Below are 22,900 nucleotides of genomic sequence, written 5' to 3' on the forward strand. Positions count from 1 at the left end.
ATTTATTTAACTATTGATGTAAATACTATTTTAATTTGAATTTAGCAATATATAAAATCATTAAATCGAGTTATAATAAAATATAGTATTATAATTTATAATGAAAATGATGTTATCACTTTTTGACAGCTGCAAAAAAGGGGCTAAATGTATGCAATATTATAAACGGACACAAAAAAATTTTTCCTGCAAAGATCCATTAGTTATCACGTCGTTTTGATATTTTACTGTTATCATCAATAGACATGATAAGCCAATAACAACTAGGTTACGTTACAATCATAGAGTAAAATGTTACAAGTTTTTTTTTTGAACAACTAACTTGTCTTCTCAAGACAAGAAGTTAAAAGTAAATCACAATTAAAAATAACACTATTGTTTTTTGTTTGTATAGGCATTTTTGAATAGATCTATTCTCAATTTTGACAATTCTGTCATGTTGATAGGAATAACAACTTAAAACTTAACAATATTATTTATACTACAGTTCACATTACTTAATTCATTTTGATGAAAATCACTCGGTAATAGGTTTGTAATCTAAGGGATTAAGTGAAACGATGAGAAAATACCAACAGTTGCTTTTGGTGCTCGTGTCATTTTTCAGTGTCTTTACACTGTTGTTGTACAGGTATGAATATATGCAGCTTTTGAATGTCTTGGAAGTGCTTAATTTTTTTGGTTACACAGCTGACAACATAACAAATTGTGTTCTACTGGAGGATAAGTTCTATGTGGATCTGGATAACGATAATTTGTTAGCGAAACCACCTGTATTTTGGATCAAACACGATCAGTACTATGCGTATTCTGCCTTCTGGTCCTCTCAAAAACAGTCTGTTAATTTGCTAATTTTGGGCCCAAGATCAGGATTCTCTGATTATGAATGTCGTGTGTGGTTTAAAATGGCAGATCAATTTATTTCCAAGCCAGCAAAACTTTCGTATAGTATTAAAACTAATAATCACGATCCAAATTTTCATCAATATGAGGTTCATTGCAAGCCTGAAAACATTCCTACCAACACTGAACCATATGGAGTTTTACTGGGACGTGAACATTTTTTAAAACTGTTCATACCAATCAATATTCAAAAAGAATCTCTCATCAAAGATGATCTGATTATGTGTATTGCACCAGATTATTCCGGCATTTCTGATACATATCTTGTGGAATTCATTGCATATCACTCACTATTGGGTGTTCGTCATTTTGTTGCATATGATATTGGCATACACTATAAAGTTCTTCAATTTTTACGTTCAATTGCTGGCCACAGAGACATGTACAAAACTTTTTCCACACTCTCTTGGCAGTTCCCTACGACAGATTTACAATTAGAAAGGTCAATTTTACTAAAAGATTGTATACAAAGAACACAAGGTCTTGCTAAACATAGTATTTTATTATCATGGAATCAGTACTTGATACTAAACAAGGATAAACTTAATTCCTTAAAGAACAACATAGACTATACATTTGAAATGAAGAAATGTTGTAATAACCGGCAGTTAAAAAAATCCTGGCCCATGGCTATGAAGAAAACAATATGTGAAAAGACCAACAAGACAATAAATACCATCATTGATGATCAAACAATGAATCACCAACCACCAACAAAAATGGGATCAATACATAGCTTGGAAGAAATATGTGAAAAAAACAGTGGTAAAGATGATAAAAGTATGGCAAAGTATTTAATAAATTTTGTTAATAGTAAACTGTTGATGTTATGGAAATCTCAATTAAGATTTTCTATTACTCATATAACCAATAACAATGTGATTAATCTGTAAAAATTATTCTTGAATTTATTTCGACTGTAACATTTAAAAATTATATGCATAATATATTTTTTTTAAAGGATATTTTATACAAAATCAAATAAATATTACTATTTTAATATAATTGAAGTAATGTGCTGTCTTATTTTTAAATTTCAGTTTCCAAAAAACATAAAATGTAAATATTTAAATTAATAAAACAAAAAAAAAAAAAAAAAACAAGTAAACTAAAATACTTTAATATTAACCAAAACGTTGGAAGATCACAGCGTTCAATAATCCAGCTTCTGACAATGTTTGATCATCATTATCTAATGTTTTTGGAGGGTATGATGACTGCAATTTAAATGGTCTAGAACCAAAACTAGATCTAGCACTGATATAAAAATCAGTTAAGAAAAATATTTAATAAATCAATTAACTTCTAATAATAATTTTAATATTTTAATAACTATTTTTCCAACACATAATATTACCCATAAAAACAATAAACAAATATATGTATACATCTAATAATAATAAAAATAGGGATGGATTAAATTAAAATTTTCTTCAAACTTTAAAAATGTAATAGAAGTAAAATGAAATAGTAAATTGTCTATGTTCCAAAAAAATTAAAAATAATCTGCTATTATGTTTGAACGCGTGAATATGATTTTGCAGTTACTATGATACTCGTCAAACATCATATTATAACATATTTAATAACTATGTTAGATAGTTTAGTTTGCTGTTTACCAAAATAAAGCATTCATAGAAATTTAGTATTTAATATCTATAATGTCTACTTTATAAATTATCAATTAAGAATATAGATTAAGTAATCTACTTATTATCTTGCTATGGATGTGGATTTTTACTAATAAGTAAATAGTCTATTCATAGAACCTATAACGTAAGAGAAATATATATATTGTTACTTAATAGATATACAATAACAGTGATGAAATTGAACAAATAGTGGATTTTAATGAAAAAATAATTTTTTAAAGTAAATAGCATATCGCATGAGTACCCAAACTTATTAGAATGTTTGAATTTAAACTTATAATTAATTTAGACAAATTTGAGAACTTACCTTAAAAAAACACATAAATCTACATAATTTAAATTTACTCATCACAGTGTAAATAAGTTATACATCATAGCTGTATAGTTATTCTTGTTTATCAATAATTATTACCTTTCAAATAATTTTAATTAAAAAGGATACGCTACAATGTAACGGCGAATATCTCCAATAGTATGACTATGGTTAAATGTGGCAACAATTCTTGTACCATCTACTAATCTGATCTGTAATGAAGTGGTTGGAGCATCTGGTATTAAAGGAACTTCAGCACGAGCAACAGCTTCATTGGCAACACCACTGTCAGAAGTAATTTCTTTTGAGACTTCATTACCAACAACATCTGGTGCAGGGCTACAAAACCATTTTTGTGAAAACGCATATTGAATTTAATAAAATGTATAAAATTACCTTCCCAACAAATTTCCAGATCCTCCAAAAATTTTTTTCTTTGGTTTTGATGGAATATATTCTTCATATCTGTGATCTTCGACGCTAACATGAAGTTCATCTTCACTAGACACATTAGCCTCTTTCAAAAGTAATGGAGGAATCTCTTCTCTAAAATAACAGAGCATAAAAATAAATAATTAAATTTGTTTCGTGCGTAACATTAAAATTCAGGATATATAAAATTGAACATTGATAGTTATGGATTAAAATACTATGATCAAAAACCGTCTGAACACCTAAATTTACAAACTAGGTCAAGTTAACTAAAAATTTTAGTATTATCAAAAACTAAAAATATAAATGTCAAAATAATAGACAGTGGACACTAAATTGTTTGGCTCAAATATTTTTAACAATATATTACTAACCCTCTAGCTACCATAAGTAGAAATTCTCTATTTTCTGGTCGATCAATGCTGTGCAATTCACCATCATTGATAGTGAATCCTTCTTTCCATACCTTTAAAACAACTTCTTCTTGATTGGATGAACGTTTAGTAGTAGCATTATGAGATGGAATGACTAAAATCAAAATACAGAAATTAAAACACGCATTAATGAGTGTAACAACTTAATACTTTAATAGTATTCAACAGACCTTCAGTGTCATTTTCAGTTTGGCCTAATTTATAACCAGTACCAAAGAAATTTGATGGACCACTGTCATGTGTGGAACTACTACTACCACTTGGTGCCGAAGTACTAGCATACCTTGAACAAATTTAGTTTTTATGTGAAAAAATCTCAAATTTATGATCTAGATTTTTTTATACTTCTGTGCTGTTTGAAACATATCAGTGATAACATCAGCATTGTTGCGCGGAGGTCCAATTACTTGTTGACCGCTTGTGATTGATCCCCCAGCATAGAACCTTTGACCTTCATCTTCATCACTGTCTTTATCTTCAACTTCAGCATTCTTCAAACTACTGAATGTCATTATTCTAAAAACAAATAACAATCATGTAGTATAATAATAGTAGTTTACTTGATTTATTAATGGATAGTATGTCTACCTAAGATTCAGAAGAATGAATTTTAATTACCTCGATTGTGGTTGCCATTTTTTCGGTTTTGCTAATGGTTTATAACTCGATTTGCTTGCCATTGGTACATCTCTATTTGATGCAACTGATGGCCTCGATGAGGATTGTCCAGCATTTTCGTTAGGAGGTTCATCATCAGCACCTTCGTCATAAAAGCTAGCCAATGCAGCCTATAAATACATAGTAAAAATATCAATATTATGAACACCATCACGAAACACAATTTTGGTTATTTCATCTTTACATCCATTCTCCAGGCGGCCGATTCTAAATAAAATTTCGCTCTTTCTGGATCTACATTAGTTATGCCAGCAAATTCGTTGACCTTGTTGCTTTGCTCTGACTCGCTCATTGTGTTATTGGTTTTAGCAAATACGAAATAAAATATAAAGGAAATCGTGCACAACAACTGCAGTATGGATTTAATATTTAAATATACGGATAAAATATATTAAAATCCATTAACAAAAGTCAATAATACAAATGTAACTTGTTTATCTCTTACTATTACCCACAAAAAGCGCTTGTAATCAATTTTTTTTTTGTTTTTCGTTTGAATCCTTGATGTAACCTAAAATATTCAATCAGTGTAGCCACGAAAATATCTCATTTAATGTTTTGTTACCTCACTATTTAATGTTGGCGCGTTGCCGAAGTTAGGCCAAGACAGACAATTTATGATAGTGAGCACTGGAAAAGCACTGGATATTGCAATTATAGTATGTTGCTCGCCACTCGCCAGTCGCCACTCGCCAGTTCGGTGGTTCGGTCCAGTAAGTCCAGTTGAAACTGTTGAAAGCTTGCTTGCTTCCAGCTCCAGTCCTCAGTTTATCACTCTGTCGACGGTCACTCTTATTCCTCAGTCTTCTCTATCTTAATTCTTACCACGCCTCCGTGGCTCTGTACGGCGTGCATTAAACCACCAGTCCAAACAAAACAAATCAAATAAAAGACTGATAACTTCAGTTTACACCTGTTATTGCGTTATCTCCATGAAACAACATCAATATTCATTAATTCATTATTCAATGCTATTAAAGTATTAAATTAGTATTTAGTATTAATTATTATTGCTATTCAATATTAAATAACTTAAATCTATTTAATTTTGTATAATATTTAGTTACTAGAATAGTTATTTGATTATTATTTATTTGTTACTCTCTCTTTCTCTTTTAATCATATTGAATAATATTACTTTCTGTGTTAAAATTGAAGATACCTACTTTTGTCATCAGATATGGCCGACGCTTTTGACAAACTTCGTATGATGGAAGACGAAATGAACAAGTAACTGAATTTACATTATGCTTATATCGATTTTTTATAATGGTTTAATGTTTATTTTAGATTTGAAGAAGAAATTGGGATACCTAATTATATGGACACACCTGGTGCTCAATCATACGGTAACTTAAATAAATTGATAAAATATATAAATATCTTACCTCAAAGTTCATATTAGATACAATATTTATGAAAAAATTACTTTTAAAACATATTATTTAGTTATAGAAGATATCTATCCCAATTTCCGATTAATACCCATCTAAAGTTCTAGAACTGTTTGTGATGTAGTAATGAAGAGAAATCAAGTCTTGTAAGTTTTGTATTCAACTAAAGACAAAGGTGCTAGTCATCAAACCATATTTTAATTGATATATTTATTCATACAAATTACTGAATCCTATATGATATACATAAATAGTGATGATTTAAATGAAATAAAAATAATTTGAATTCCATAATATTTTTCATAAAATGTTTAACAATTTTCAGTCTTTTATTACATAGTTAGAATTACAGTGTTATAAAATAACAATTTAATGGTTGTCAATATTTATAAAATTATGATTTGTGATACACATTCATTACTAGGGCCCGGAATCTAATACACTTGCAATGTTTTTTCTTTTAATTTTATACAATACCTTGTATGAACTATGAATATTGCGAATATTGTGTTATTTTTATAATTTTCATATATTTCACTTAATTACACAGGCTAAGATAAATGTTATAGCCATTTCTTATCATTATCACTTAAATGTTAGTTGGTTTGTGGTAAATAAAAATGATATAAACAAAAAAAATTGAGTATTCTAAAAGGGTACCTATATGATTTTTTCAATATTATCAATAGTTTCATTGTATCCAACCTGAAAGCTTCTAAAATTTATAAAATGAAATACTCTACGTTAATCCTACGGTCTACCATATTGATAAATTTTTGGGTACTTTTCGGTTATCGTACCCCAACGGTCGGCCGGCCGACTGCAGCGGCGGTCGGGATATACCGATTCCGTTCTCGTACCCCATTATATTTATCTCAATATTGTCAAGTTTCATTGCCATACAAATAAATAAATAATTGCCAAAAATATAATTTATTTTAATAAAATAATATAATATGAAATTATATGAATACAAAGAAATTATAATAAAATATGAATACCAATAAAGTTTAATAAAACATCAATACAAAAAAAAAATTATGATCAAGTATTAATACCAATACAATATGAATACCAAAACAATTATTTTAATTGAAAAATATTTTTATGATGGAGGCATTAAGATAAATATAATGGGGTATGATAGCGAAATCTGTATATCTCGACCGCCGCCGCATTCGGCCGGCTGACCATTGGGGTACGATAACCAAAAAGTACCAATTTTTGGTATATTTGCAGTTTAGCTACCAAGCGATTTTTTTTTTTATTGAAACATGTATTTCAACGAGTTTAGAACGATGGTGCAAACCATTATTTTGGAAGTTATAGCCTTCCAAAGTATGCGGTTGTATGACGAATAGTACGTATTGCAGCGTGTGGCACGCTTATCATATAACACAACAGCTGTTGACTTATGTTACTCTTAGGGTCTTAAGTCTCTAACTGGCCATCTAGTATGGCGACCGAAGCCGGTAGGCCGAGGGAGGTCCCTCGAGTTTGGCGACCGGAGCCGGCAGGTGAAGGGAGCCACTTTACTTTATAATTTTGTTATTTAACTCTTAGCTCTGTTTTTACCTTGAAATTTAAGTAAAATTATTTGAATGCGAGAGTACTTCATGAAACACATCACAGAATCTACCTAGTTAATATAATTATAATCCTAATAAAAAAAAAAAATTAAAACATTGTAATACGCATGCTTATAAAAAAAACCATAAAATCACATACTTTGAAAAGACTATAACTTTCAAAATTATGGTTTGCACCAACTAATTTTTGCACCATCGTTCTTAACTCGTTGAAATACATGTGTTTCAATAAAAAAATCGAAAAAATCGCTTGAGAGCTAAACTGCAATTGCTCCAAATTTTTAATTATTAATTATTAATACAACTTAATTTACTTATATTTAAAGGAACCAAAAAATTTGAGTTATCTAAGAATAATAAAACAATAAAAAATTCTAGGGACCATGAAAAAGATCAAGGTATTAGCGATTTTGAGTTAACCAAGTTTGACTTTGTAAATAAAATTTGACATAGTACTAATCAATATAATGCAGAAGTTTTTGGTTATTTTTCTTCATTTCAGACAAATAGCTTTATGCTCTGTAATTTAAAGTATCTTTTAAAGATTCAAGTCATCTAGATCTCGGCCCTATGCATAGCTTTAAAATAATACTATTAATAATGATTGTCCTAATATGTTTAAATGTGATTTCAATTGTTATTGTTTATTATTAATAACTTATTTAAGTTCTATTATATTTATATTATACATTTTGTATAGATAATTATTCAATGATGGGACAACAAAATACCATTGCTTCTCAAGGATATAATAATATGCAACCATCGTTCTCTAACAACCAAATGCTATTACAGCAACCTCAACGAAAATATAATGTCAAAGTAGACAAATCAATTGGTCCTGTTATTCTCAGGTATATAATATATATTGTTTCTTTTGAGTTGCCACTAATCATTAATTAAAGTTTCAACTTCTAATATAAATGTCATGCAAGTATACAATTAAAGAATAGGGTTGAGTTGTTGCCAGATAAATTAAGATGGCAGCAGTGTTATAAAGAAAAATCATGGGCTTGCCGTAATTGATTGTCTGCTGATTCAATTATTTTGATCGATTTATAACAAACAAATTGGTGAGGCGCGCCGCAACTAGTTCGGGCTACACCTATCGAAAAGCACCGCCACTGTCGCCTTAATTTATAAGGCAACAACTGTATTAGTTGTATAATTTTTTATAAATACTTAATTGTTACTTAATAATTACATGAATTAACTTTATAATATAATAATTTATAATCATCCATCAGTGAAATATATAATACATTATTGACAATAATGTACATATTTGTTATTTATTCGTTTCTGAATTAAATTACTTTATAGCCATATAGACTGTCTTTAAAATTATTTGTTTACAATTTGAAATCAAAGTGTTTCATTTAAAATTTGATTATTTATATATATAAAAAATAACATGATAAATATTAAATAACAGTATTATGTATTTGTAATGAAAAATAGCAAAAATCCAATTTACATTCAAATTTCTACAATATAATAATATGATATTATACAAATGTATAAATTTTTAAAATGAAAACATGAATTTTAGTGGTGCTCCTAAACTGTATACATCTAAACCTGAACCACCTCAAATACCTACAAATGATATGATGATTAAAGCAGAAGACATATTAAAAATGACAACAAGCATCAATCCATTAAAAAAAGAATCAAAGAAGTCACAACCCACAATATTACCAGGTAAAGAAATGGCAGAGGCCGTTAAAGCAACATCTAAAACAGTTGTTGTATCAGCTGGAGGTAATGCTGTGGCCGCAGCTGAATGTGCTGCTTCAATCCCAAATCAATCTGCCAAGAGCAAAGGGAAAAAAAATAAGAAATTTATACGAACTTCTGGAGGACAGGTTTGGGAAGATCAGACACTATCTGAATGGGATGAAGGTATGTATTTTGTTTTATGTATTGATAAACTGTAGCAAATAATTATATACATTTTGGAATAAAAGAATATAATTTTCCTCATTGTACTACACCTGCATATGTTTTACTTGTCTTAAAAATGTACAATATAGCAAATATGATTTCTGTGGGATAAAACCACTCAGGTTATAGTGATACTAAGACTCCAAGTTGAAATACAATAAGGCTGAGAACATTATCTGTGAAACATCGTCTATATTATCATGATATACTAAAACATACGAAAAAAATTCTTAGTTTCAAAATTCATTTAATTTAATAATTTCATTATTTTTGTTCTTCAACCTTAAATAACTTTTTTTGTAGTTCCAATAATGAAAAAAAAAACAATATTTAACTCCCAAAATCCTCTTCCTTAATTGTTAGAAATTTAATTTCTTATCTATGACTGTAGCTTTTTCAGTGCTATCCCATGCATAACAATTTTTTCTATGTTTTACATTTGTGAGATTGAAGACAACACATGCAAGTGTTGCATCCTTTTAACATAATATAAATTATAATAAGTGATCCAAATTTGAATTATATTTCAGATGATTTTCGACTATTTTGTGGAGATTTAGGAAATGATGTAACTGATGAATTATTAGCTCGAACGTTCAGTCGATATCCTTCATTTCAAAAAGCACGTGTAGTTCGTGATCGCCGAACTATGAAAACTCGAGGTTTTGGGTTTGTATCATTCAAAGATCCAGCTGACTTTATTAGAGCTACAAAAGAACTTAATGGTATTGCCTTTTACCTTTTTTTACTCAATATTTTTAAATACTACTATTTTAAATTTTTCTTTTTATTAGGTCGATATGTGGGTAGTAGACCAATAAAATTACGGAAGAGTATGTGGAAAAATAGAAGTTTGGAAGTAACCAAAAAGAAGGAAAAAGAAAAGGCTGCACTCATTAATTTACTAACTGGTCAATCTTCATAAACAATGATATTTTTTATTTTTACCATATAAATAAACTAAATGTTTCTGTAAAATTGTAAGCAAATGATATAGTTTTATTTGATTTTTAGTTCTTAATTTTTCAAAATAAGATTTTGCTATTAAGGTTTAAAAATAAAGTTATTAAGCAATTTTAAATTTTCTTAAATTAGATAAATAACATGATGCATTTTTAATACTTAAAAATAATCAGTAGTTTAAATTAATACCGGTCAGAACCTTAGAACTAATCAATATTTATAATAATTATAAATATTGTGTTGTTCAACAAATTATCGTATAAAAAAAAAGATTGGAATTAGGAATCACAGATAAGATGAAATATTTTATACACAATATACAGTAGCAAATTTGTCAAAACTAGTTTTATAGTGTTAAAAACAACATATTATATATAATTAAAAAATAACAGTACACTTCATTTATTCAAATACACATATTTTATATATTTTTGGCATGTACTTTTTAAGGTGGATTTCTTCAGTACATGTTATTTTTGTAAAGCCAATGTTAATATAATAATGTATTATAATTATGGACTATGAGAAATAGATGCGGATTGAGTATAAAAAAATCCAAAATGGTATTGAATTTCTGTACATCATTATTAATTTTTTTTAAATATAAAACTGTACAACTTATTCTTCAACTATAACTTTTAACGATTTTTTATTATAGACAAATATAGTTAATATTGTTTTGTAAGAGAATAGGTATCGTCAGTTAAAGATGATAAGAATAAAATAAATTAAGTAATAGTATTGAATATATGTAGGCATAGTATCATAATTAAAACATTCATTCATGGAAGGGACATGTTTTTTTTCAAAATAAAGTAATAAATAAACTTAAAAGATTTAAACGTGCAACAAAAAAAGGAAAAAATAATAATAATAATAAAACAGTAATATACAAAAAGGCTATCATATGAAAAATAATTTTAAAACGAAATATAAAATCACAGTTTTCGATTAATTTGTCAATAATAATTAATAAATAAAAGATTTTCTTAAATTTTAATATACAATAGTAATGTTCTAACAAGTAACATCTTGTTAGCTTTAAAAATATCAAATATACAGTCTAAATTGTATTTGTTAAACAAATTGAATATTTTGATTATATACATAATATGTTACATAATATATATTTATACAGTTATATCACTCTATTTAAAAAAAAATATTACGGCGGTTGATATTAAAAATAACTTTAAAAATAAAACGACATATCATACATTATATTACTAGAAAAAATTATCTCTCAAAATAACTGTATTGTATGTCTGTATTTTAAAAATAATTTTGTAATAAGTAAAAAAATTAGTACAACAATTTCAACTCTCGATATAATATGTAAAATGTCAAAAAATGTAATTTTAAACATCATTGAAAGTTTTTTATAAAATATCTATGATTTTAATTTGATATTATACATAATTATGTACTTACATATTAATATATATACATACATATATAACATAACCATATTAATATATGTATATATGTATGTATATTTACAATGATCATGTTGGGTTGCATAAAACATTTATTCATTCAATGGTTCAATAAAGTTTATGAGACCATTAGCTCACTATTGACTTATTAAATGTTCAGTTTTTGTTTATGCCACCCGGAATTAAACAAGTAACAATTAAGCCTAGTAATCTCATAAATTAGATGGTAAATTCAATAAACAATTGACATAACTAGACCTAAAAACAAATATTGTGAAGTGATTTTTTTTAATTAAAAATGTGTGATTTGTAAAGTTTTATTTTTAATGTTTTAATTAAACAATGATTGGTGATTTATTGTACCAGCAAATAATAATAATAAAACAGTGTATAGAGAATTCAAATTGCTCACATTAAAAATAGTAAAAGTCATTGCAGCTGAAGTTCTTTTTTTTTGGTTTTTGAAAAAAAAATATGGAATATTTAAAGCACTTAAAAATATAATAGTTAATCAATTAAATGATTTCTTTTATTAAATTCAAATTTCTTATATTATTTGTGATTTCTAAATGCTGGTACCTTGATAGAATAAATATTTTGGTATTCAAGATAATATTATCTAAACTTAATTTACTGAACATAAAATAAAATAATAAAATAAATAACTAATTTGTTTGACTTTTAATGTAAACATTTAAATTTAAATTGTACTGTACAATTAAATAAAAAATAATTTAATTTGTAATTAATTCATATTTTATTTATTATTAATACTTAGTTATACACTGTTTTTTATACCTGGGGTAATAATTGAGGAAACAGAAAATGTATTCAAGAAGGTAGCTAATTTAATTGAAAAGAATATATTCTCAAGAACTTCGGTTTAACAATTGTTAATTTTTTTTTAACAAAAGTATTAACATACACAAAATAATATTTATAAAATATTTCTCAATCAGAGGAATTATTACATTGTAATAATATATAATAACCTAACTTATTTAGGAAATATTATACAGTTTTTAAAATTACACATTGTAGTTTCTCATAAACAACACTATATTTTTATTTACTTTTTTAATAGGAACTTGTTTTGATGGCCAAGATGTGTATCATTACCTTGTGGTTGAATTTCCTTGAACCATGTATTTTCTAATGATATTGTATCCTAAAAAAAAAAAAAAATTATACTAAAAAATTCAGTCATTTTAAGTTCAAAATTGCATTGAATTACTTACATCTAGGAAATGAATGTTCTACGGAGTACATGTTAGGTGAGTCAGAAGAGTTAGATATAGTCTTTCTTTCATCTGCTGAATTGTCAGACCAATCCATAACATTACTACTTGAAATACAATGAACCATTGGTTGCCTATTTTGTATATCAGATAATGTCGACGATGGAGATAATGCATCCAAATCAGCTGTTACAGAACTTGAAGGCATTTCTGGTTTAGCTGAAGGACTCTGTCCACTAACAGGACTTAAAGTAGTTGTATCAGGTGGACTACCTACATAAGCATTCCGATTTGTAGCAACAATTAGGGCAGGTGTAGATGAAATCTGTAACACTTGTTGTCCAGCAGCAGTTTGTGTAGATACTGAGTGTTTAGCAAATTTAGAATTTTTATCAGAATTTGTTGTAGTAATTATGAAATTCCCTGATGAATTAGTTTTTTCAAGGATGAAATTTCCACAGAGTTGTTTATCTCCAGAAGTTGGACTGGTAATTATAAAACTTTGGCTTTGTTTCTCGGAATTCATATTATTTAAAATAAAATGCGTGCCACCTGACTGCTGCTTATCTTTAGGACTCAGAATAAACCCTTGTTGTTTGTTATCAGCAATAATATAATTTTGACTTTGTTTTTCATTCATAATTAAATTTCCTTGCTCATTGCCTTGTTGTCCAGATACCATGGTCATCTGCTGTTGAACAATAGTTGTATTTTGTTGAACTACAGTGGTATTTTCTTGATTTTGTTGAATAGAACATGGTACTACGTGTATGTAATCATTTTGTTGCTGATTCCTACTCTGGTTTTGTGATTGATTAGGACTCAAGCTAGCTAAAATTGGGCTCAATTGGCCAACACTATTCACGATAAATTGATTACTTTGTTGTGGTCTTTGTTGTGTTTGAGGCGTCCTTAAAACCATTCCAGTAGGCAATAAATTTTGACCAGTATTAGAAAATGGGGTTATAACGTTTAATTGCACTGCGTCTTGTAGTATAGAATTGTCAGCCATAACTACGCCACCTAAATTTGCTGGTACAATGAATTGTTGGATAGCTGGAAGATTATGAACAAGACTAACAGGTTGTATCACATTTGTTATCAGTTGTTGGTTGCCATATTGGGTGGTTTTATTTGGTAGTATTAATGTTTGAACAACAGGCTGATTATAGTTTTGCTGTTGAGGTTGTAACAATACACTAGAATTATTCTGATGATTGGGAGATATTTGAGGTGATTTTCGTTTTTTAGAATTTATAGTTTTACGTTTGGAATCTGGAGGAGATAATAGATTTGAACCTCTAGGTGAAAATGCTCCACTATTATCCATATTTCCTGTAGCAACAGCAAGTTGTGGTACCTGCACTTGATCAACAGTCATAACATTTCCTGGCTGAAGTAGTAAAGTACTTTGACCTCCCTGTAAAGTATTTACAAGGACAGTAGGTTGATGTTGTACTGATGAAAGAACTTGGGATGTATTAGGAGATTGTATTTTAGTTGATGCCATTATAAATTGTCCATTACTTGTCAATAATATATGGCTTGGTTGAATACTTGATTTTTCTGAAGATGTAGGTACTTGTATGCTACTTACAACACTTTGTACCATTTCTAAAGGTGTTTTGGATGTGATTGATTGTTGTTGAGTAGGTGGTAATACTTGGTCTTCAGATGTGTTCACTGTTACCACAGATGTATTGGTTCTACCAGCCTGCACTGAAGTAATTGTATTTGAACTAGCTGTTCGACCACTAGCCATTGTTGTAACATTTGTTGTATATCTAGGTTTTTCTTGCCTGTATGGTCTTGCAGGAGGAGATAATGGTGAAAATGAATTGGTACTTATAGTATTATTCAGTAGAGCTGTCTGCTGTGCTAAATAGCCGCTTGGATCATCTAAAAATGATGGGTAACTGTCCTCTTCAGACGGAGACTTTGATTTTCTACCAAAATTAACAGTTTTAGTATATTGTTTAAGTGGTATTCGACTTTTTTCTTCTACTCTGGAAACTTGGGGAACATGATGATGTATGGGAGGTACTCGATCCTCAACTATTTGTTTAGAACTTTCTTGTTGCGATGTTTGTTGTTGCAGTACATATTGTTGTTGCTGTATTTGATGATGTTGCATTTGTTGTTGCTGTAATTGTTGTTGCGGTGTTTGTTGTTGCTGTATTTGTTGATGCTGCATTTGTTGTTGCTGTACTTGTTGTTGAGGTATTTGTTGTTGCTGTATTTGTTGATGTTTATTGAGTTGCCAGGGAGGTGTTGATCTATGTTGAGGTCTTGGTGGTTTTGTAATTGATTGTTGTATATTTTGTGTATTATTTTGTTGTTGTACTTGTTTAACTTGTGGTCTTATTTGTGGGACCTCAACGGGACTTTGGTTATTATTTGCAACACAAGCATTATTTTTTAAATTACAATCCATATGATGATGGCACTGTGACTGAGATTGTGGCTCATATTCATATTGTGATGGATATTCTTGTGTTGGATTATTTCTATTGTCCGGATAAGATTCTGTATAATTATTTTGATCTTGGTACACATCTGGATAATATTCATGATTCCTAGATTCATTCTGTCGTATAGGCTGTGACTGTGACTGTGGTTGATGTTGATATGAGTTTATTTGGTTACCATAACTAGGATTTTGATCACTTGAATTACAATAGTGTCCACAATGACTAGAACAATTGAAACGACAACTCCCTTGAGTTCTTGGACTATCATAATTATTATATTGCATTTGTTCTGTTTGGTACATACTATGTGTATGTTTTTCATAATATTCTTGTGATGCCATTTCATTTTGATATGGTTGGTGAAGTGGTTGACATGAAGAGTCCGGTTGTAATGCAGTTGTTTCATGAGATCTACATTGAGGGGAGTTATATCGATAACTGTTTCGATATGATTGTTCATATTCTAGGTCTTGCTGGTATGAATGATTTGGGAAGTGAGGAACTCTTGGATTTCCCAAACCCATTGATGTGGATTGGGTATTTGGTATCATTGTTCCTTGAGGATTAGACATTACATTTTCTTGGGAATTTGGCATTACAGTTCCTTGAAGATTTGACATCATTGCACTTTGAGAATTAGGCATAATTGGTCCTTGAGTGTTTGACATCACAGATGAACTTTGGTTTAATATTGGTAGGGTTTGAGAGTTTGGTATCACATGCTGCATACCTTGTGACATTAATTCTGGTCCTTGAGTATTTAACATAGGTTGTGGGGATAGAGAATTTAACATAACAGATGTTCCTTGAGACGAAAATCTTGTTTGACTAGGAACAGCAGATTGATCTGGCCATTGCATCTATAAAAATATAAATATTACATTACTAACATATTTTTAAATGGTTATACATCGAATTTTTAATAAAGTCTCACTTGATGAGAATTTGAAACTTGTGAGTAGTTTTCTTTTCCGATTTTTTCACCTTCATAAGGAGGAAATGAATATTGTTGTTGCACACCAGAAAGTTTTCTTTTTTTTCGATTTTCTGCCATTTCTAAGGAATATTTGTTAAACCTGTTTTCGGTATTGTTAAACATCATTTTCCTTTTGTGATTGCAAAGATTGGTCATAGTGTTGAGACCAGACGTAGGTTTCGTCATTACCTATAATTTAAATAAGTATATATAAATCTATATTATAATATATAACACGGTTTGTATATATAAACGTCATATTTAAATATGACGATGAGTTTGATACATGTAAATAATTGAATAAAAGATTTTAAAAAGTATTTGATAACATTACAAATAAATATGTGGGAGTGTCACCTTGGGGAATTTTTTGGAGGATAGCAGACTTGTCAAGGACAAGATTTGTGAATGGTTAATGGCTACGCCTTGATAATAATTATGACACTTCGTAAATGAAAAAAATCAAGGTCAAACATCAAATAAATCATTAAATGCATGTATATAAACAAATTTAAAGATCGTGAGATTCGTTAAATATTTCATGACGTCTAAAACATTCTTTCTGTCAAAATGTAATTGATAAAAATTAACCAAAAATTATTACAACAACTTTACAGAAAAATTTAAATTTATTAAGTAATAAGTTACCTAATAAGCACGGTAAAATAATGTATAAACGTCAAAAAATAACAACTACAATATTTTAGTAATAACTTATGTGGTTGAAAATAACCACTTATCTAACTGAAACTGAAAATAACGAGGAGTCCACGTTAAAAATATTAACGATAACAAGAATAGAAATGTTTTACCAATATTATTCATAATTCATACATAAATAGTAAATGTTTATGTTAAATCAATAGTACATAATATGTATGGGTGCGTCATGTACAATTTATTAATCGTTACTAGGTATATATATTTAAAGTTATTTATTATCTTAGCAGTATTGTTTAAATTCAAAAATAAAAATGTTTTTATTAGATTTAAGAAAAAAACTTGTTAAAATGAATTAAATGTCAAAATGCACGACAACAATTTAAATTCTCAAATATTTAGCTGGCGCTCGTTTGCAAATTATTAATAGCATGTTTAATACAATGTATATTTTTATCGTATGAGCGCTTTGGACGGGTCCCAAAAAATATCATTAAACCTGCAGAATTTGGTTGCTCTCGCTTTATCCAGACCAAAATGTAAAAAAACATTAGACAATAAGTTTATAGTTTTTGGTCTGCCAGTCACAGACATCTTGGTAATTCAATTGTTGTTTTAAAAAAATCGTTTCCGTCGAAGCTAAATATTCAAAAAAAATAACATGACCTTCATGGTACTTGATCACAATATATTGTATGTCTTAATAGTTAATTGTGTATTAAAATTTAAAAGTATTAGCATTTTTTAATAATTAATTGAATAATACTAACCACCAATTGTCATCTTTAAATAGATTTCGTATAATTAATTATAACAGGAGTCTCCAGAATTTTTTATTCAAGGGTCAAATAAAATATCAAAATCTTTTAGTAGGCCAAAAGTATATAGACATGTAGTATTATATATTATACACATAGTATTTTATTTAATAGAAATATAAATATTTATAAATATTTTTAAAAAAGTTCTAATAATAAACTTAAATATATATAATCATATAATTATGATGCAGATAACAATTGATACGATCGTGTGATAACGAGTTTAGATATTACATGTATTTTTAGATTATTTTTATTGTCCCTTGAGGTAAGGGCGGGCGTGAAAATTGGTTCACGAGCGGTAATTTGGTGACCCTGCATGAACTAAAGAATCTACTGGATTTCATGTGGAAGAGTTGGTTTAAAAAAAACTACTTTTAATCAACGCAAATCTTCATTATAGTATTATAATAAAATATATCACTATAATTTATTAATTATTCTTACAATTCACAATGTTATGGATAGAATTTAAAATATAATTCTATTGACTTGAAAATAATTGTATTAAAACGAAAATAACGTGTTTAAAGTTGGACTAAATATAATAAAATTAAAAAAAAAAACCTTACGATGTCGGAGAATCTAAGTGCAAACTATGAATGATTGAAATACTGTTCATTTGTTCAATGTTCAAATTTGTAGATAAAATTATAATTTAGCAATGGGTTCCGATACATTTTGTCGTGAACATTAAATACATTTTTAAATCAGTTAAGAATTTAATTGCAGGGTCCACTTTTTTCATATTGATGTAAAATTGTAATGCAAATATATACAAACTAATCCTGCTAAAATGTTATATCAAACAAATTATAACTATATAGTGTGAAAAGTATGTTACAAAAATTATACTTCATGGAAAAATATATTGAAGTATAAAAAAATGGTGTCTATAATATATATAATAAGTTATCAATAGAAAATGTATAGAAACATTTCAATTGTTAATCAGATCAGACTCAATGTTTACTTTTCAGTTGAATTGAATTGATGAACACCCATAAAGGATGTTTTATTTATAAAATTACATACAAATTATTGGACGAGTTTGTATATGATGGGGAGTTGAGCTTTGGTTTAATTTTTATAGTATAAATAACATAATAAACAAATTATACGATGCTATAAAAAGAACTTAATAATTAACGTCATTTAAACCGGTTCCTTAGAGTTTAAGCATAAACCGGTTTTTGTAACGTCTACTAGTAAGTGATGATTACATTTTTTGTATATTACGGTTTCCCAATATTTCAATTAAATAAACTTTATTAGAAAGTAACTAAAATTGTATTGTATGATTATTCGTTCACTAGCTTATGAAATCTTGACAAAATAAATTCAAATTTTTAACCTTTAAAAGATAAAACAATAAATACTTATTAAAACTCGAATAGAATAGATGGTAAGTATGTATAGTATATTAATCGAGGCATGTAAATAAAATTTTGTTTATCCCATCAAAATTATAATTTGATATCAAAAATATTATCACATAAATTATAGTTTAAAATTATAAAAGTTTGGATTCAATGAAACTTTAATTGACAGCATAATAGAAATTAAAAGACTGATGAGTGATAATTAACAAATATCTAAATAAAAATAAATATTAAAATGTAAAGCGTGTATTGTACCAGGAAAGTTCATGAAATAAATTACAAATACATTTTTTCAAGCTTTCTAGACGTACAACACACATTGTACAAGTCATGTTTGACTAATGAATGATTATTTTTAAGTATGCCAAACAAACATCAGCATAGTAAACTTTTTTACATTTTAAAAAAATTTCGTGAAACCGACCGTTCACTACAATTATTACGAATTTACAGCTCATTCAATGCAATTAAGTATTGTTTTATATCCAATTCGAATTTTTATTATAATTTTGAACATAATAAATTAATGATATACATTACGTACATAATAAAATCGTGATACTTATTTTATATCGTGGATACTGTGATAACTAAGAGTTATATAATTATTGAATTATATTACTACAAACATTTTCCTGTAGAAATGTAATCCCATAGTTAAGTATATATATATTACACGTGCTTTGTGATTGATAAATGACAAGCATGAAGCAAGGCTATTTATTTTTTATTTCTATATTATTAACCAATATTTATTATTTTTGAGAAGAAAATGCTGAAGAAATTTTAAATTACTGTTTTTTATGCTTAAGTATATTAAATATGTCATATTACAGATTTTTAACTTAATGCTGTAATTTATATTTACACATTATTAAAAAAATTGACCTTGAATTTCTCTACTTGGTTTATATCTCGAATAAATTAAAGGAATTAGAATAATATAAATATTGAAATGTTTAAATTGAAACACAAATTATAAATCACTTAAATAGTTGTATAATACTAGACAGTTATTAACTTATCTATTACGTATTAGTTATTAGTTATTATAATCATATTAAATAATAATCAGGTTCTCTCATTTATGTTTAGAAAGTTTTAAAGAAATCAGTAATAAACGTTAAAAAATATATATTTAAATAAAGTAGTCTAAAATATTAAAAAACAAAATAGAAACATCTTAGCAGTCACATACTTATACGCGCCTATAATGCACGATACATCCAGCATATTATTATATTACTCATTGCATAAAGGTTATATATTATCTAAACATCTAATTAAAACAATAAATTAGTCAATGGTCACAAAAGTAACCCACGTATTAAATCTAGTCTGTAAATGAATTAAACTTATAAGACTGAAAAAATTATTAGCAAGAACAGCCATAAGATATTGTGTCTTTTGGGAATTCTCAAAATTGTATAGTTATAATTCCATGATGAAATGTAAAGGAACCGTATGGGGCGGGTATATGCATAAAGTCATTGACCACAATATAGTTTTATGTTATACTTAAAAGCAAAATTAATATAAATTAAAATAATGTATTTCCAGCAAAAGTGACGGTATAGTGGGGAAAACCTCTCCAAAAGACACTAATTAGTAATTACTAATTATGAATACACGAATCTTAAACTTGCAATACACATTAATGACTTATTTCCTAAATATTCAAAAAATAATAGATTGCCTATTAAATATTCTAATCATATTATATAATAAAAACTTATATTTTAATAAATAATAATTTTTGAGCTACCTATCATAGTTACACTTGGAGCTAATAACAAAAAAAACAGCATTAAATAATAATAACGGTTGGAATTGCATCATGATAACTAATAACAATAATAAAATAATTATTAAGCGTGTAAAAATAATAACAAGCGCATTGTTTGTGCCCACGATTATAGTGTCTAAATTACGACGTTAGTTTAGGAACCAGCGCCTCACACCTGGTAAATTTATATAATATATAATATGGTATAGCTGACACCTGCCATCTAACTGCTGCCATATGACGTGCTGACGTATATGCAAAGGCGCATACATAAAATTATATATGCGTATACATATTGCTTCACAAACTTTCCCGTTAAATAACATTAAATTAATAATTTAAATTTTTACAAATTATATTAGTTTTTAGGTTGAACATAAACGTTAACTTCATTAATGAGTAAAATACGAAGATACAAAGTTAATTTAAAAGAAAGTTTCTGATAAAGTGATAACCCATCATAATAATATATAATATAATAAAAATAACAAATTACTCTTCTTTTCCATTATTCTTACTATTAGTGATAAAACATGATATAAACTAATTTTAATAGGACATTTTTGAATATTTTATAAATACCAACAAAAATATTGCAGAAAAACAATAATAATAATAACAACTTTCAGCACAGTTTTAGTACCATTAATACGTAGTTAATACCTTTTATTCCTGGTAAAAACCTACATTTTTTCACAGTGATTCTTTCTACAATTCCAACTATACTTAATCAAACTACCAAATGATATAAATTGATATCTGACTAGCAAAATTGTAATTTTTCAAGACTTAATTTAGTTTTGGTAATTTATGGATAAGTAACAATAGTAAATCGTAATTAATACAAACTAAATATTTTAAAATAAGCAGTTATCTAAAATATTTACAGGTTATTAAAACGATTACAAAACAACGATTTTTGAAACTAAATTATAGTAATAATCCAATTTTGTTTAGTATGAGTAGTATATAATACATGGATCATCAAATATTACAATACCACAAATTTACATCAAATTTGTGATACACAATAAATTATTATAAGTAATTGTTTGTAAATCTAGTTCGCTAATTCAATGATAAATGAACAATGTATTTTATTAGTTGCTATAAGTTACTATGGCCATAATGATTAATCCAATCCGAAAGAGGATTGATAAAAGATACCTTGATGATAATATTAAAATATTAGATGGTGTAGACTGTAAACTCAATAGAGAAAAAAATGACTCTTTAACGTATGTGAACAATATAATGAAAATTAATAGAAGAAAGGGTAATACTATAATAATTTTTTATAGTAAATGCCCCGAAAAGCTTTTCCCAGTAAATGTGCATTGAAAACATCAATACTGCACAGACTGTACACTTTACCACTCAACCTCGAAAAATACTCGATTATACACACACAAAAAAAAAAAAAAAATAAAAATACCACTACTAAATTCTGGTTGACTTATTCCGCCTTTAAAAGTGGTGTTTGCATGGTTTTAAATTGTTTTTATACATTACACAAATGCGAAATGTTGGGTTTTATTCTAACATAGAAATGACTAATGACCAGTGCTTGAATTGGGAAAAATTATGTAGAGGAGTTCAATCCAACGATTTAAAAACTGCGTTCCGAGTGCACAATTAATCAGCATAGACCCACGGGGGGCTTCGGACATTAGTTAATACCATCCTCCCGCCCAAGTAAAAAAAAATAGTAGGGGTACGCAAAAAAAAATTAAAATAGTAGGGGATTTCCGTCCCCCTGCGCACCTCCCCCTCCAATTTGAGCACTGCTAATGACTAATAAATGATGACTTAGAAAAATGAACTT

At 27.7% G+C, this 22,900-nt stretch overlaps 4 protein-coding genes across 6 annotated transcripts in view; 2 read left to right on the forward strand and 2 right to left on the reverse strand.

The window, feature by feature from the left end:
- Nucleotides 1-272: 272 nt before the first annotated feature.
- LOC107168282 (uncharacterized) lies at nucleotides 273-2,006 on the forward strand. The gene has a single exon (XM_015517635.2). It carries the CDS (start codon nucleotides 561-563, stop codon nucleotides 1,794-1,796), a length of 1,236 nt encoding a protein of 411 aa, XP_015373121.2. The 5' UTR covers nucleotides 273-560; the 3' UTR covers nucleotides 1,797-2,006.
- p47 (NSFL1 cofactor p47) lies at nucleotides 1,786-4,874 on the reverse strand. The gene is made up of 8 exons (XM_015517633.2): nucleotides 4,597-4,874; nucleotides 4,353-4,522; nucleotides 4,080-4,250; nucleotides 3,905-4,017; nucleotides 3,675-3,828; nucleotides 3,265-3,414; nucleotides 2,998-3,207; nucleotides 1,786-2,160 (listed from the first exon to the last, which is right to left on the reverse strand). The coding sequence occupies exons 1-8, from the start codon at nucleotides 4,702-4,704 to the stop codon at nucleotides 2,028-2,030; spliced, it is 1,209 nt and encodes a 402-aa protein (XP_015373119.1). The 5' UTR covers nucleotides 4,705-4,874; the 3' UTR covers nucleotides 1,786-2,027.
- A 198-nt stretch (nucleotides 4,875-5,072) lies between these two features.
- On the forward strand, nucleotides 5,073-10,423 carry LOC107168277 (RNA-binding protein 42). Of its 3 annotated transcripts, XM_089219347.1 has the most exons (8): nucleotides 5,073-5,125; nucleotides 5,591-5,642; nucleotides 5,703-5,761; nucleotides 8,096-8,249; nucleotides 8,948-9,099; nucleotides 9,154-9,300; nucleotides 9,873-10,067; nucleotides 10,137-10,423. In XM_089219347.1, exons 1-8 carry the CDS (start codon nucleotides 5,074-5,076, stop codon nucleotides 10,265-10,267), a joined length of 942 nt encoding a protein of 313 aa, XP_089075473.1. In that variant the 5' UTR covers nucleotide 5,073; the 3' UTR covers nucleotides 10,268-10,423. The 3 variants fall into 3 exon arrangements, with proteins under 3 accessions (XP_089075473.1, XP_089075471.1, XP_089075472.1); XM_089219345.1 differs by having other exon boundaries at nucleotides 5,079-5,125; nucleotides 8,948-9,300; XM_089219346.1 differs by having other exon boundaries at nucleotides 5,081-5,391; nucleotides 8,948-9,300.
- Nucleotides 10,424-10,635: 212 nt separating this feature from the next.
- Nucleotides 10,636-22,900, reverse strand: part of LOC107172414 (uncharacterized) — a 28,405-nt gene continuing 16,140 nt past the window's right edge. The window contains exons 4-6 of the mRNA XM_089219344.1: nucleotides 16,385-16,615; nucleotides 12,980-16,310; nucleotides 10,636-12,909 (exon numbers count right to left, since the gene is read on the reverse strand). Of these exons, the coding sequence (XP_089075470.1) occupies nucleotides 12,908-12,909; nucleotides 12,980-16,310; nucleotides 16,385-16,615 (3,564 nt within the window). The 3' untranslated portion in view covers nucleotides 10,636-12,907. The remainder of the gene's footprint in view (nucleotides 12,910-12,979; nucleotides 16,311-16,384; nucleotides 16,616-22,900) is intronic.

The sequence above is a fragment of the Diuraphis noxia genome, unplaced genomic scaffold (genome assembly GCF_037042655.1).
Source record: "Diuraphis noxia isolate RWA-SAM2 unplaced genomic scaffold, SU_Dnox_SAM2 contig0002, whole genome shotgun sequence".
Lineage (NCBI taxonomy): Eukaryota > Metazoa > Arthropoda > Insecta > Hemiptera > Aphididae > Diuraphis > Diuraphis noxia.